This window comes from Symsagittifera roscoffensis, chromosome 1 (assembly GCF_963678635.1).
Source record: "Symsagittifera roscoffensis chromosome 1, txSymRosc1.1, whole genome shotgun sequence".
Lineage (NCBI taxonomy): Eukaryota > Metazoa > Xenacoelomorpha > Acoela > Convolutidae > Symsagittifera > Symsagittifera roscoffensis.
The window spans coordinates 53,273,448-53,286,085 of record NC_087062.1 but is presented as its reverse complement, the minus strand read 5'-3'; the positions used below and the strand labels follow the sequence as shown (position 1 = coordinate 53,286,085).

General features: G+C 35.6%; 1 protein-coding gene across 1 annotated transcript; it reads right to left on the bottom strand.

Moving 5' to 3' along the window:
- Positions 1-1,242: 1,242 nt before the first annotated feature.
- Positions 1,243-11,570, bottom strand: LOC134845543 (minor histocompatibility antigen H13-like). The gene is made up of 3 exons (XM_063862480.1): positions 10,848-11,570; positions 3,518-3,716; positions 1,243-2,754 (listed from the first exon to the last, which is right to left on the bottom strand). Exons 1-3 carry the CDS (start codon positions 11,159-11,161, stop codon positions 1,918-1,920), a joined length of 1,350 nt encoding a protein of 449 aa, XP_063718550.1. The 5' UTR covers positions 11,162-11,570; the 3' UTR covers positions 1,243-1,917.
- Between the last annotated feature and the right edge of the window lie 1,068 nt (positions 11,571-12,638).

Genomic DNA, 12,638 nt, shown 5'->3' with positions numbered 1-12,638 from the left:
GTCGAGGAATTTTTTTGCAACTTAAAAAAAACAAAGGAAATACGAAGTCACGGTAAGTAAAATTACATTTTGTAGTAGTAAATCAGACACTCAAAGATAAGCAGACAAATAATTGGCAGACAACTTTATTTGGAACAAAATTTTTCCCGTTTGAAAAAAAAACAGCTCTTAGTGAGATTCGAACCCAGGCTCTTTGCCGTTCAAGGTATAATCCTTACCTCCAGGCTAAATTGGCTCGAAACGCATAGAAGTTTGAATTTATTATGAACCAAGATACAAGTTAGTTTGTGAAACAAGTTGTTAGCCCAAAAAAGTCGATATTCCAGTTTGATAACGCTCGCTCATCGCAAGCGTACAAAATTAACCATTTTTGAGAAAACTGAATCACTGGATTTTTTTTCCTGGAAATTAAATTTCTTTTTCGGAACTAGAAAATGACCACGTTTTTCGTGACCTTTTACAATTTTGCTGTTCGATGGCGGGGGTTGGCCTACCTTTCAACAAAGTATATGAACAGAACATAAATATCAGACCGCGAAAAAGTAAATTTGAGCCTGAACAAAATTTAAGACTTTTCCAGAAAAAAATCATCACGACCTAAATAATAGTCTGAACTACGTTCAGCGACTCAAAAAAAAATTTCGTTAATTTAAAATCCTTTTGATAAATTTAACTTCATTCATTTTTTGAGTTCAATTAAAATAAGTTGTATTAGTTTATTTGTCATTCCGATAGAGGATTAGATGTCATATTTTTGAGTTCTGGCATTTTGAGCCCGCAGATTGCAGCAGCTTGGGCTATCGATATCTCTCCGTGTGCATATTTCTCTCTCAAAATCGTCAATTTACGGTTTGCCTCTAGGTAAGCGGCGTAATCATTGGCACGTTGCAACAATTCATTTGTAGGCCTACACAACTGCCTGTCAGTAGTCTTATTATGCAAAAATTGCGAGTAGAAAAACGTATATGAATGAGAACTTCGATAGTTGTGTGGTGCTTGTTTAGCTGTTTCTGGTCCCAACGAGTTCAAAAACTTCAATTCTTTTATCAATCTTTTATACACTTGTAAACTGCTCACTTGGGAAGCTTCGAACGCCAGTGCAGACTTGGCTATTTTTTTGGCCAAAGTCATCTAGATGCCAGCATTAAAATCTGAAAAAAATACATCAATTTAATTCAGATAGCAATTGCAAGGAAACAGAACTGACAGCATGAGGCACTTAAAAAAGGAAGTTATAATCGTACTTAATTGGTCACTATTATGCTTGTTGCGACAAAAAAAACTATGAACAATTTACCACTATTTAATAAAATATAGCTTAGCTTACTGTTATTTCATTTTTCATTCAATAGCAAACAATATTTTGCCAACCTGAAGAAAACAGCCAATTTGAATGAATTCAACAGCTAACGGTTAAGCATTGATGGAACGAACAAAAATGAACATCCATAGTGACAATTTTTTATATTTAATAATTGATTCGAGTACATAAATTGGCACCAACATTTACAATCTATCAATTTATAGTCTTTCACATAGATATGGAACATCAATTAGGAAAACAACCAAAACGATTCTTTGATTTAAACTAGTGAAATTCGAAAAACATGCACCTTTTGTTGGAAGCTACACACCAATTCTCTTTCGCAAGTAAATCAATCAAATGTTTACTCCAACTTTTCATCAAAATAAATAAAGTGATTTTTACTTAAGAAAACATAAAGCCTTTGAGACAATTTATGCATTTCTCTAGAAAAACAGAGACGGATGATGACATTCACAAGAATTAATAATTCTCGGAAACAACACAAACCAAATCTGAACATAAATTAAAATAGTACGAACACCAATCACCGATGCACCAGTTCAAGCTTATACATTTTGTAACCTTAGTTTCCAAATGAGATACTAATTAAGTTAATCGTCTTTTTTTGAGACGGCATCTGTTTTATTAGCTTCTTCTTTGATAGGTTCTGGGTTGTCCACATATGCAAACATCGTTTTTAGCTCACCTCTAGCTAGCCCAACAAAGAGTGGTATGCCGAGACAAGAAGGTACCAGGTAGAGCAGCGCCGGCTGTGCATGTTTGAAATAGTGCATTACACTAATAGTTACCACTAGACCCAAAATGTAGGCCAAAAATGCACTCCAGAAATACACTTTCTTCACTCCTTTTCCCGCCGCATTGGAGGCGAAATCGTGATCGATTCTCAAGCACAGTGCGACGAAAATGCCGGGAATGACGATGTCTCCCAGGCCAAGCATGGCGAAATTGCCTGCAGCCAGACCCTGCTCTGGGAGGTCCTGGGGCATAATGAGTTTTATGGGTGCCTCGAAGCTCTTAGCTACTGTTACCATGACGTCCGTTCCAAATACCCAGAATACGTCATAGAAAAACAGACCACCCAGCAGAATGCAGCCGTTCAGCACAGAGTTCAGCTGGAGGAACTCGATTCCAGATATCGAGAATGCCAGGCCAAACAAGTTGTTTGCGATCCAGTGCTTCTTGATCAGATACCACACGCCAACACATGCCGAAATTGCTGCACTTATAATTGTCAGGTAGTCGAAACTACAGTTGACTAATAGGTCCTGATATACGGGTACTGTGGACTTTTTGGTTTGCTCAGATGCCTTAGACAGCTTTTGGTCGTCGTCTCCTGACGCTGAGGGAATGTCCTCCTTGGCACCATCCTCTTCTGCGGCATTTGACAACACAGTATTAATTGCCGACACAAACGTAGACGTGTCCTTCTAAACACCCATAAATTATTCTTCAATTACGAGATTTTGTAATTATAAGCATGGGCAGCAAAGTGGAAAAACATTTGCCACTGGTAGATATTGCTGAAATTTTAGCATCAAAATCATTACATGCAAATTAGTCGTCATCTTCATTCATTATATATATTTTTGGCAACTACGAGATATCTAATGTGACTCTTTGCTTGCAACAGCCATCCGACACTAATAAAAGGATGTAACACACTCAGAAAACCTAAATCGGAACTGCAGCACACAGGCAGCTAACAACAGCCGACTTCTAAATAAATATATTTTAAGTTATTTGAACCAAATTGATAATATTACCACTGGAAACATTTAAGATCAGGGGCGGATTTAGGGATGGGGGGAGGTGGACGCCCCCCCCCCCCAGGAATTCGACCCCCTGCCGACCCAAAGGGTCCCCCTTTGGTACTTTTAAGAAATCCAGTTTTGGCCGACCAACCCTAAAATTTTTCTAAAGGCGCCCCCTTTCGAAAATTTTTTGAAAAAATCCGCCCCCCCCTCGAGAAAATCCTAGATCCGCCCCTGTTTTAAATAGTTCATAAAACAAATGGATCTTTCAAATTATAGCCCCCATGATAGTAAAATCACAGTGTGGGTGGTCAAAAATTTTTTGTTACACTGTTACTAGACTGGGGTTTTTTTTTGGAAAGCCGCAAATAAATACATTACATACAAAGTTCACAATATATGTAAAAAAGCTTTAAACACAAAATTGGACTGAGCGCACCTCTTTTTGGGACTTTTCGCCTTCCTCGTAAGTTCCAGAGGGTTTCTCATCGGACAAGAGGAGCAGTTTGTACTGCACATTCCAAGGCAATGGTATGCACTTGCGGACCACCGGCTCAATCACTCGTGCAAGGGCAATGGTTCCCAGTATGAAGAAATACGCAGTGAACAGGATATTCACCAGATCCTTATCGATGAATCTGCAATCAAAATAATTAATGTCTCTCGCAATTAAGACGACAAATTTCAGCCTAGAAAAATTCCTGTTACATTTACTGAAAAAGAACAATTGAAGGGGGTCTTCACAACAAGGGACAGGTTAGACACGGCCATGGTCATATTTCGAAGAACTGAATAGACTGCATATTCAGTTTATAAAATTGGATTGCATAAAAATTAGAAAGATATAAAACATTCAGAAAGTAAGCAGACAGGCTTTCGAACGAGTTAGCTGAAAATTTGCCAAAAGGTAAATTCATAAAACTCCAACGTAAGATTGACGATCCAACGAACTAAAAGATTGCCATGAAACTGGTTTGATGACCCAAAACAACCGGCAAAAAGCGTTCATAACAACCGAAATCCATGAGGCCGAAAAAATCCAAATTTTTTGTTGATAGTACTTTATTCTTGTAAGCTTGTTTATATGTTTATAAACATAGCCAACAGATCATTGGAAAAGAGTCAATGAACGCGAAGAAATAGAGAAACGACTTGATTTTTGAAATAATTTCAACTTCCGAATTGCAAACAAAAAAGATATGCCCTTAACGCTCTTTGAATTTATTATAATTTGCGGAAAATTTTTGACCACGTTTTTAATTTCGCTCCATTTCAGCCTCCATAATTGGAGAGTGCATTTTCTTACCTTCTAGCACATGAAGTTGAACAGAACTCAAAAGTGCACATATACATAAAGGCATTCGTATGTGCATTTATAAGTAAGAATGCACTTTGTTGTTATTAGAGCAGTTTGAGACTTCCTGAAAAAAATCTATTATATAGAGTCTGAATTACGCTCATCGACTCTTAATAATCGAAAACTTATTAATTTACACAACGCTGCGTAGTTAAGTGGCCTTTGAGATCCAAATCAAATCAAAAAGGGACCAGCAATGCAAAATTCAAAATAAAAATCAGCAATAAAAATATATAATTTTTTTTTTGAAACTTTTCGTTGATTTTGATTTTTCATTTTTCGTCTTCTAAATGAGGGTAATCATATAGGAACAGGAAAGCTGAATAATCAAAATGTGCATGTAAAAAAAATCAAGCGGCCATTACCGAGTTGGTAAGACACGCGTCCTTTATAACCAAGGTTGTGGGTTCGAATCCCACTTCGCTCACCGTTGGAGGTATCCCAGATCATCCGCCTCCTCAAGATGGGACCGGCTCAGACAATGTGGATGACATCTATTTCCCCCAAGGAAGCAACGTTCAAATAGCAAGATAGAAGTAAGAACGATGTCAAAAAAAAGTAAAATTCAACAAGGAAATCAGCTCAAAACAATCAGTTTTCGCATTTTTTTTATTACGACTTCGATTAGTTTTTTTTCTCAGTTTTGCTTAGAACCCACAAGTTTTCAACACAGAGGTGAAGCGGAGCCTCGCAACACTTGCGACACACAAAAAAAACTAGGTATACCAAAATTTTTGTATCTCTCGATAAAAGACGTACCTCCGGATACGCCCAGCCAAATCCGGAGGTACGTTTTTGATATTTTATGAACTCGTTATATTGATTCGGGACCAAATGCATTATTTCAAAAATGGACTTTGCCCCAAACCTTACTTGTTTCTCCACTGAAATAAGTGAGAATAGAGAAAATTTTCCCAAGAACATAACATTTCTCATACAAAAAATTAAGGAGACGCAGGCCGCTTCGGCATAAAACATTCTTGCAACCGGTTCTTTCGATTGAAGTTTTCATCTCAGATTTGATAGGGTAGTTTCAGAAAATACAAAAAAAAATCTAAAAAAAACAGTCAAAAATTCAAAAACGCGACTTTCCAAAACCCATAACTTTTTTCTTCAAAACTAGGTTCCAAAGCAGAGAATGTTTTGGGAAACTTCTCTTTTTAACAGAGAAATTCCTGAAAACCGGGTTTCTCGATTAACACTTCACCTGAAAATTGGATTGGTAGTTTTCGAGTAAGTCAAACAGTTTCCAGAAGACGGTAAGTTTCAATTTTTTTTTGAAGGCAGTAACATTTTTTAAAACATATTTGGAGGTAGCCACTTATAAACTCCAACGTAGACTTTTAACAACCTGTTGTTTCGATTAAACCACCTATGATATCAGATTTATCAGGATGCTTATCAAAAATAAGAAAAACGGTCAACAAATTAAAATTTTGACAGTTCCGCTAATCATGGCTTTTTGTATAAAAAATGAAAGTAGTCGCTTTTTTTCACGAAACTCAGTTTTGAACGGGTAGTTCTCGAGAGAAGAAAAAATTTCAAAAAATACTCAATAAATAAAAATTTTCCGAGGGCCATAACTTTTAGTGGTACAAAATTTAGGCATAGCCGCTGATGCAAGCAAGCTTCACAAAACCCGTTCTTTGGATTGAATTCAAAATTTCAGATATGGGAGAGTATTCGATAAGAAAATTCAAAAAATTTTAAAAACACTTAAAAATGGGCGTAGCCATTTTTGCAGGAAAATTATTCAAAGCCCGTTCTATTCATGAGAAACCAAAAAAGTCACAAGTTTGGGTCGAATATTCTCCCCCAGACTTTTTCGAAGGCTGTAAACAAAGGGGTAAAGCAAAAATGAACTAATGAAGTATGCAGGCACACAGGTGAATAGGCGGTCTTTCCATTAATACCCATTTTTTGATAAACGATTTTAGTTTTTGAGAAAAACTGAAGATTTTGCAAAAAGTGAAAAAAATATCAATGCGTCTCAACAAAAAACCAGTTGCTTTCGAGCAGACACCAGTTGAGCCGGAAAACTTTTATTTTTAAAGTACCCTTAAAACTACACTAGCAAATATCATGAAAGGAATATATTTTTTAAAATGCTACATTTAGCGGGCCCAATCAAAGGAATGAATTTAGCGTCTGTGCTAGTGATACCAAATTTGCCTGAACTCAAGTGAAAACGCATTGATCTTCCGCTTACGCGTAATATAAAAACGCAACATACCATGGGCAAATAACCCAAATTAACAATTGTCAAACCCACGTAAGTTCACAAAAACTTATCACAGTTGAGCTCCGAAGTCAAATATCTTTCAAAAGGTAAGAAAAACATCCGTCAAAATTGCTTCAATGAGAAGTCAAAAATCAAGAATAAAAAGACCGAGCGTTTTTATCGAAAGACTGAACAAAAATACACAGTTTCATTCATTATTTCCTTGAGACTACAAGCAAAATGAAAAAGAAGAAAAAATTACCTTGAAAAACCCGGCAAAAATTTGGACATAATTTTTTTTCATAATTTGAAGTTTGAATTCCTGACCACTGGAGCATCAAGCAGTACACAATTCCTAGTACACCAAGTGCAAATTATTGATGATTTATAAACAACACTCAATATCTTATTATTTCTGTTAGAGAAGTTGTTGTATGAAAAATCTAGTTAATTTTAACACACTAAAGAAATCAAAGCTACATAAACGCATCAACAGAATAATTGAACACAAAGAAAATTTAACGCAGAGGCGAAGTTGCATTTCGCATACACAATCAAAAATGACGGATAACGCTACTGGGAAAAACTGATTGAGTAAAACTTTCAGTCTACAAATTTTCTAGAGTGACGCAAGCTAATTAAGACGAATTAGCAGTACCAGTCAATATGACAAAAGAAATTTACCAACTAACATGCCTCAATTTATAGAGCGGACGCATTTAAACTAGTAAACGAAAATGTTCATCAAAAACATCAGACCCTGCCAAGTTCGAACCCTCTTATTTTGCTGCTTGTCTTCTTCCCTACCTCTACGCTACAGATCCATGATGCCTTGAAGCTAAAGTGCTATTTGTAATATAATAGTCTGTGTTAGTATCCTTAGCATTGCATGTAATTAATAGGTGGTTATTGATCAAAATGAACACCTTTTGTTGCAACAATATTTGCGACCTAGGTTGAAAAAAAGAGAGTTCATACTATCACACAAGCTTTGCTTGTGTAAAAAAAACAGTTGAAAACTTTGAGAGCACTTATCAAATTAAATCGAAATCAGGGATTGCAAATACGGTTATGGCCATAATATGGACTGAAGATAGCGCCAATCTATATTGTCCATTTTTCTAAATCTTTTTCTCTGTAATTGCCATTATTGAAAACTGAAAGCCGAAATAATTACACGGAGGCGAAGCGAAGTAATACAACAGGAAAATAGCATGAAAAACGTTTGCAGCGCTAATTAGTCCCGTAATTTTTGAGCAAGCACCAGTTGAACTGAAAAAAAAAAAACAAAAAGAAACTAAGCTATGAAACAATTTATAATTCTATATCCCTAACAAAACACTCATAGGAAAGAAAAAAAAAACTACTCCGATTAATTGTTAGCCGAAAACTTCTACATTGAATGAAAAACAGAATATACAAACAATTAAAAAGAAGAATCTACTAAGCCGGAGTTGGTAACTTCACGCCAAAAATTCAAAACAGAGAGGCGACGCAGAGCTTCGCACAACTTGCCATAAAGCACAAGCATGAACGACAAACAAGGAGACAAAAATTAAGACAAAAGCCGCTAAATCGGAAATAGGTTTTGAAAACGGTGACAAAAGCTAAATCTCCCAAAACTTTCATATCTTTGTCTCAATTAGCCTTTAACGGAGTTCATTTTATGAAAAACATGCCAAATAAAGCAGTTGAAATGTAAAATGTAAATTAGAATCGAAACAAAACTTACGCAGCACTAGCAAAGCCAACAATTTTTAGCAGACACCTGTCAAGCCAAAAAAAAGTTTCCATAAAATATCACATTACCCGTTCAAAAGACATACATAAACAGACTAAGCAAATTCGGTATGAACCAAAATAAAACTTTCAATAAGTGAAAAAAAAACTAAAATTATGCCAAACCGGGTATTGTAAATATAAAACCAACACAAAACATAGCCAACAGACAAATGGAAAAGAATCAATGAACGCAGAAAAAAAAAAGACTTAATTTTTCAAACATAACTTAAGAGCTCTTTCAGTGTCAATAAAGATTTATTATTGCAACTTTCTTGATAAATTAACTCAATTTGAGAAAACTAGAGTTAGTTTTCATTCCGCTGGGATATCTAAAAATCAAAATCAGCTTCTGCAATTAAATTGGAAGTCGATCTTTCCACTTTTGCTGTTCATGTGGAATTTGCCTTCCTTTTTACAAAGGAACAGAACTAGTCACAAGAAATCGAAATTCCCAACAATTTTCGCCCAAAAAAAGTCATCACTGTTAACATAAGCGTCTTCACTATGTTCATATATAAATATGAATCGTATATAAAAATCGTACAAATATTGAATAGAAGGGGTAGCTGTAATGACATGCTCAATATGTGTCTGTTGCTTGACGAAGATTTGAGAAAAAAAAATCAGTGATTCTGTCGAACAAGTTGTTTATACGATTCTATTATAATAGTAATAATTCTGTGTACACGAATCGTGAAAAAAATGTCAATTAAAATGGGCCCTTCCTTCATGCGACGGTACGTGCACAGGTTGGATAGGGCCGTACCAACGCTACATAAATACAACGGCAAAACTTAATGAATAAATCAGGTCGATTTTAATGCATCCAGAGAATTGTCAATTAAAATCTACCCTCCTCGATTATAGCACAGATAGAATTGTCTATGATGGATGTATTTTTAGATTTTTTGCACTCCCTAAGGCAGAGTATTGCACTACTCAGAAGTGCAAAACTTATTTTTGTTCTTATAAAAATTATTGTGTCCGAGTATGATTCGTTCCGTTTTTCGCTTAGTTTCTCTGCTAATTTATGGACAGTTTTTGTAGAGCCTGGTGCTGCTCCTCCGGTACACTCCAGTATTTTAAAATTTTTACACACTCATGATATTTTTAAGCGTCAGATATAGTTTTAGGGCAGGATTTAGCATGGGGGTTGAAAATTTTTACATCGAAAAAGGTTCGGCTGAATCAGCCTACCCAGAGTCTATTTTCCTTGATGTCAAGTCGAGTGTCATCTTCAGTAGTGGTTGTTTTGTTGTGAAAGCTTTCGCCTTCCAACGATTGAAGTTTCGGCTCTATTTCAACATCATGGCATACCTAGTCCAGGAGTGTCGCAAAGTTATCGCGAATTTCATTATGTCTTAGCTGAGTGTATCCACCTTTGGGACAGTGTAGAGAGTGGGTCAGTGTGAATGGCTGTCCACGTGGGCATGTATGTGAAAAATTTGGTGGTTCCCATCCATATCTCAGATGTAATCCATCTTTAAACTCTGATTTGTTGAGGGAAAAATTGTACTTTTAAGGGTAGCACGCTTAGCCAATTCGATGCTCCTTTCTGTGACGCTTGATTTATTGTCAGTTTTTTTTCTGATGATCACAAAAAATAAAACTAAAAATCCCCAAAACTTGTAGCACAATTACCGCTACCAATGGGTCTTTACAATGGCATTCAGAAAAATAAAAAAAACTGAATCTTGAAAAAAGAGTCCGTGCTACGTGAACTAAGCCGAAAACATGAAAAGACGGACGTAAATCAAGTTTTAAAAAAAAACAGGTTCCGGTCGGACTTGAAAAACAAGTCTTTGTCGCCTTAAGCACGTGTATTACGTCAAATGGTCAGATGGCTGATTGAATTTATTATGAAACAGGTTGAAACACGGGTAGCATTTTCTTGAACGTTTTTTTTTGGAGAAAACAATCTAGTACTCGGTTGCAACACCTTTGCTTATTGAAAATCAATGTGTTGCTCGGGCGAAACAAAACAACAGCAATTAAAAAACACCACTTTTACGGTTATCGCAAAATATGGAAAATTTGTTTTCGTCAATACCTGGCAAAATTTCAAAATATAATAAATAATAATAATAAATTTGTTTCAATAGTGCAATAATCCAATAATATAGAGAACTTATAATAATAATAATAAGAACTTTCTGAGAGCTTTCTATTAAGTACTGTCTTATATGGACCTGATTGTTTAGTCTAAGTAACATTTATATTGAAAAAATTTTAATAGATTTACAGAAAAAAATTCGAAATCTTACAGTTCCTTTATTAATATAAATCCATATAAAGATGGCTATAATCATTAATAAATTATATGAACAACTTAGTTCCAATTAGCTTTAAGGTTTCAAAAAAGCCAGTGAATACGGCACTTTCTTGGCAACTGATTTGATAAAAACTCACCTGAACACGAGATAAATTCCAAAAAGTACGAAACTTCCATAAACTGGAAACATCATTGCATCTTTGTTAGTCATAATTTCCACATCTTCTGACTTGCCGGATAGTTTCTGTTTTTTAAGATGGCCTACACTTTTGAACGATCCAACAACAATCGGAAACAGAGCCATGAAGAGCAGACTTCCGTAAGCAACTGACATGCCTTCGGTGCTGGCTTGAAATCTTGTCGAATTTCCGGTCGCATTGACAACCTCGGCAGTTACGTTTTGGAGAACTTCCGATTGATTCATATTCGATCTCAGAAAAAATACAGCCATTTAACTTTAAATGCGCTATTGGACAAAGCTACTGAGAAATTAACAGGGAGATTGCAAACTAAAAGATGAGACTTCATTTTCAGTAAAATACGAAATCGCCGAATGTAGGATCAAAACGAATACATTTTATATAACTTTCGCAAATATACTGCATCAACTGGTATATAATCAATAAGGTAACCTATTGCCTAGAAAAAGTGTCTGAGTTAGCACTAAGAATACTCCCAAGTATAAAAATTTCACAATGAACAAACAGCACGTTCGGTATATAGAGAGTTGCAAAAAGTTCGGACAGAAAGAATTAATTAAAAAGAGCAAGTTTCTGGACATCAACGGAAATTAAAACTGAAACATAACATCAAAATTTCATGAAGCAGAGTTACGGTATCTACTTAACAATCCCTCTTTCAAGAAAGGGGAGCAGATCGTTAATAAGATTACTTGCAGCGAAACTTTGGACCAACCAGAATGCAGCAAAATTCGAATTTACATACAATGCTCAATTGCGAATTTACTGTCTTTATTTACAGGGGTGGAGATTCTTTAGTAGATATACAATAGTGGGGGATTGTTGAGTAGATCCGACATTCGCTCAAAACCTATAACCACGGCGGGCAATTGCATCCGAACGTCGAAATGTCTTAGAGTAAAATCTGGATGTTCGCAGTATTTAAAAATTAGGCTAGCATAATCATCGGATAATCGACGATCTGGCATTTTGCATTTGAATCGAAATAATATTCAAGGCTGTTCGGCTTGATATTGCAAGCAAAGAAGCGTCGAAAAGCACTGATCGAAAAGCAATCCCCTGCCTTAGGGGATGCAAAAAGCTTAAAAAAACATCTAACATAGACAACTCTATCTGTGCTATAATCGAGGAAGGTAGATTTTAATTGACAATTCTCTGGATGCATTAAAATCGACTTGATTTATTCATAAAATTTTGCCGATGTATTTATATAGCGTTGGTACGGCTCTATCCAACCTGTACCTCTATCCAAAAAAATCTAAAAAAAACAGTCAAAAATTCAAAAACGCGACTTTCCAAAACCCATAACTTTTTTCTTCAAAACTAGGTTCCAAAGCAGAGAATGTTTTGGGAAACTTCTCTTTTTAACAGAGAAATTCCTGAAAACCGGGTTTCTCGATTAACACTTCACCTGAAAATTGGATTGGTAGTTTTCGAGTAAGTCAAACAGTTTCCAGAAGACGGTAAGTTTCAATTTTTTTTTGAAGGCAGTAACATTTTTTAAAACATATTTGGAGGTAGCCACTTATAAACTCCAACGTAGACTTTTAACAACCTGTTGTTTCGATTAAACCACCTATGATATCAGATTTATCAGGATGCTTATCAAAAATAAGAAAAACGGTCAACAAATTAAAATTTTGACAGTTCCGTTAATCATGGCTTTTTGTATAAAAAATGAAAGTAGTCGCTTTTTTTAAAGAAACTCAGTTTTGAACGGGTAGTTCT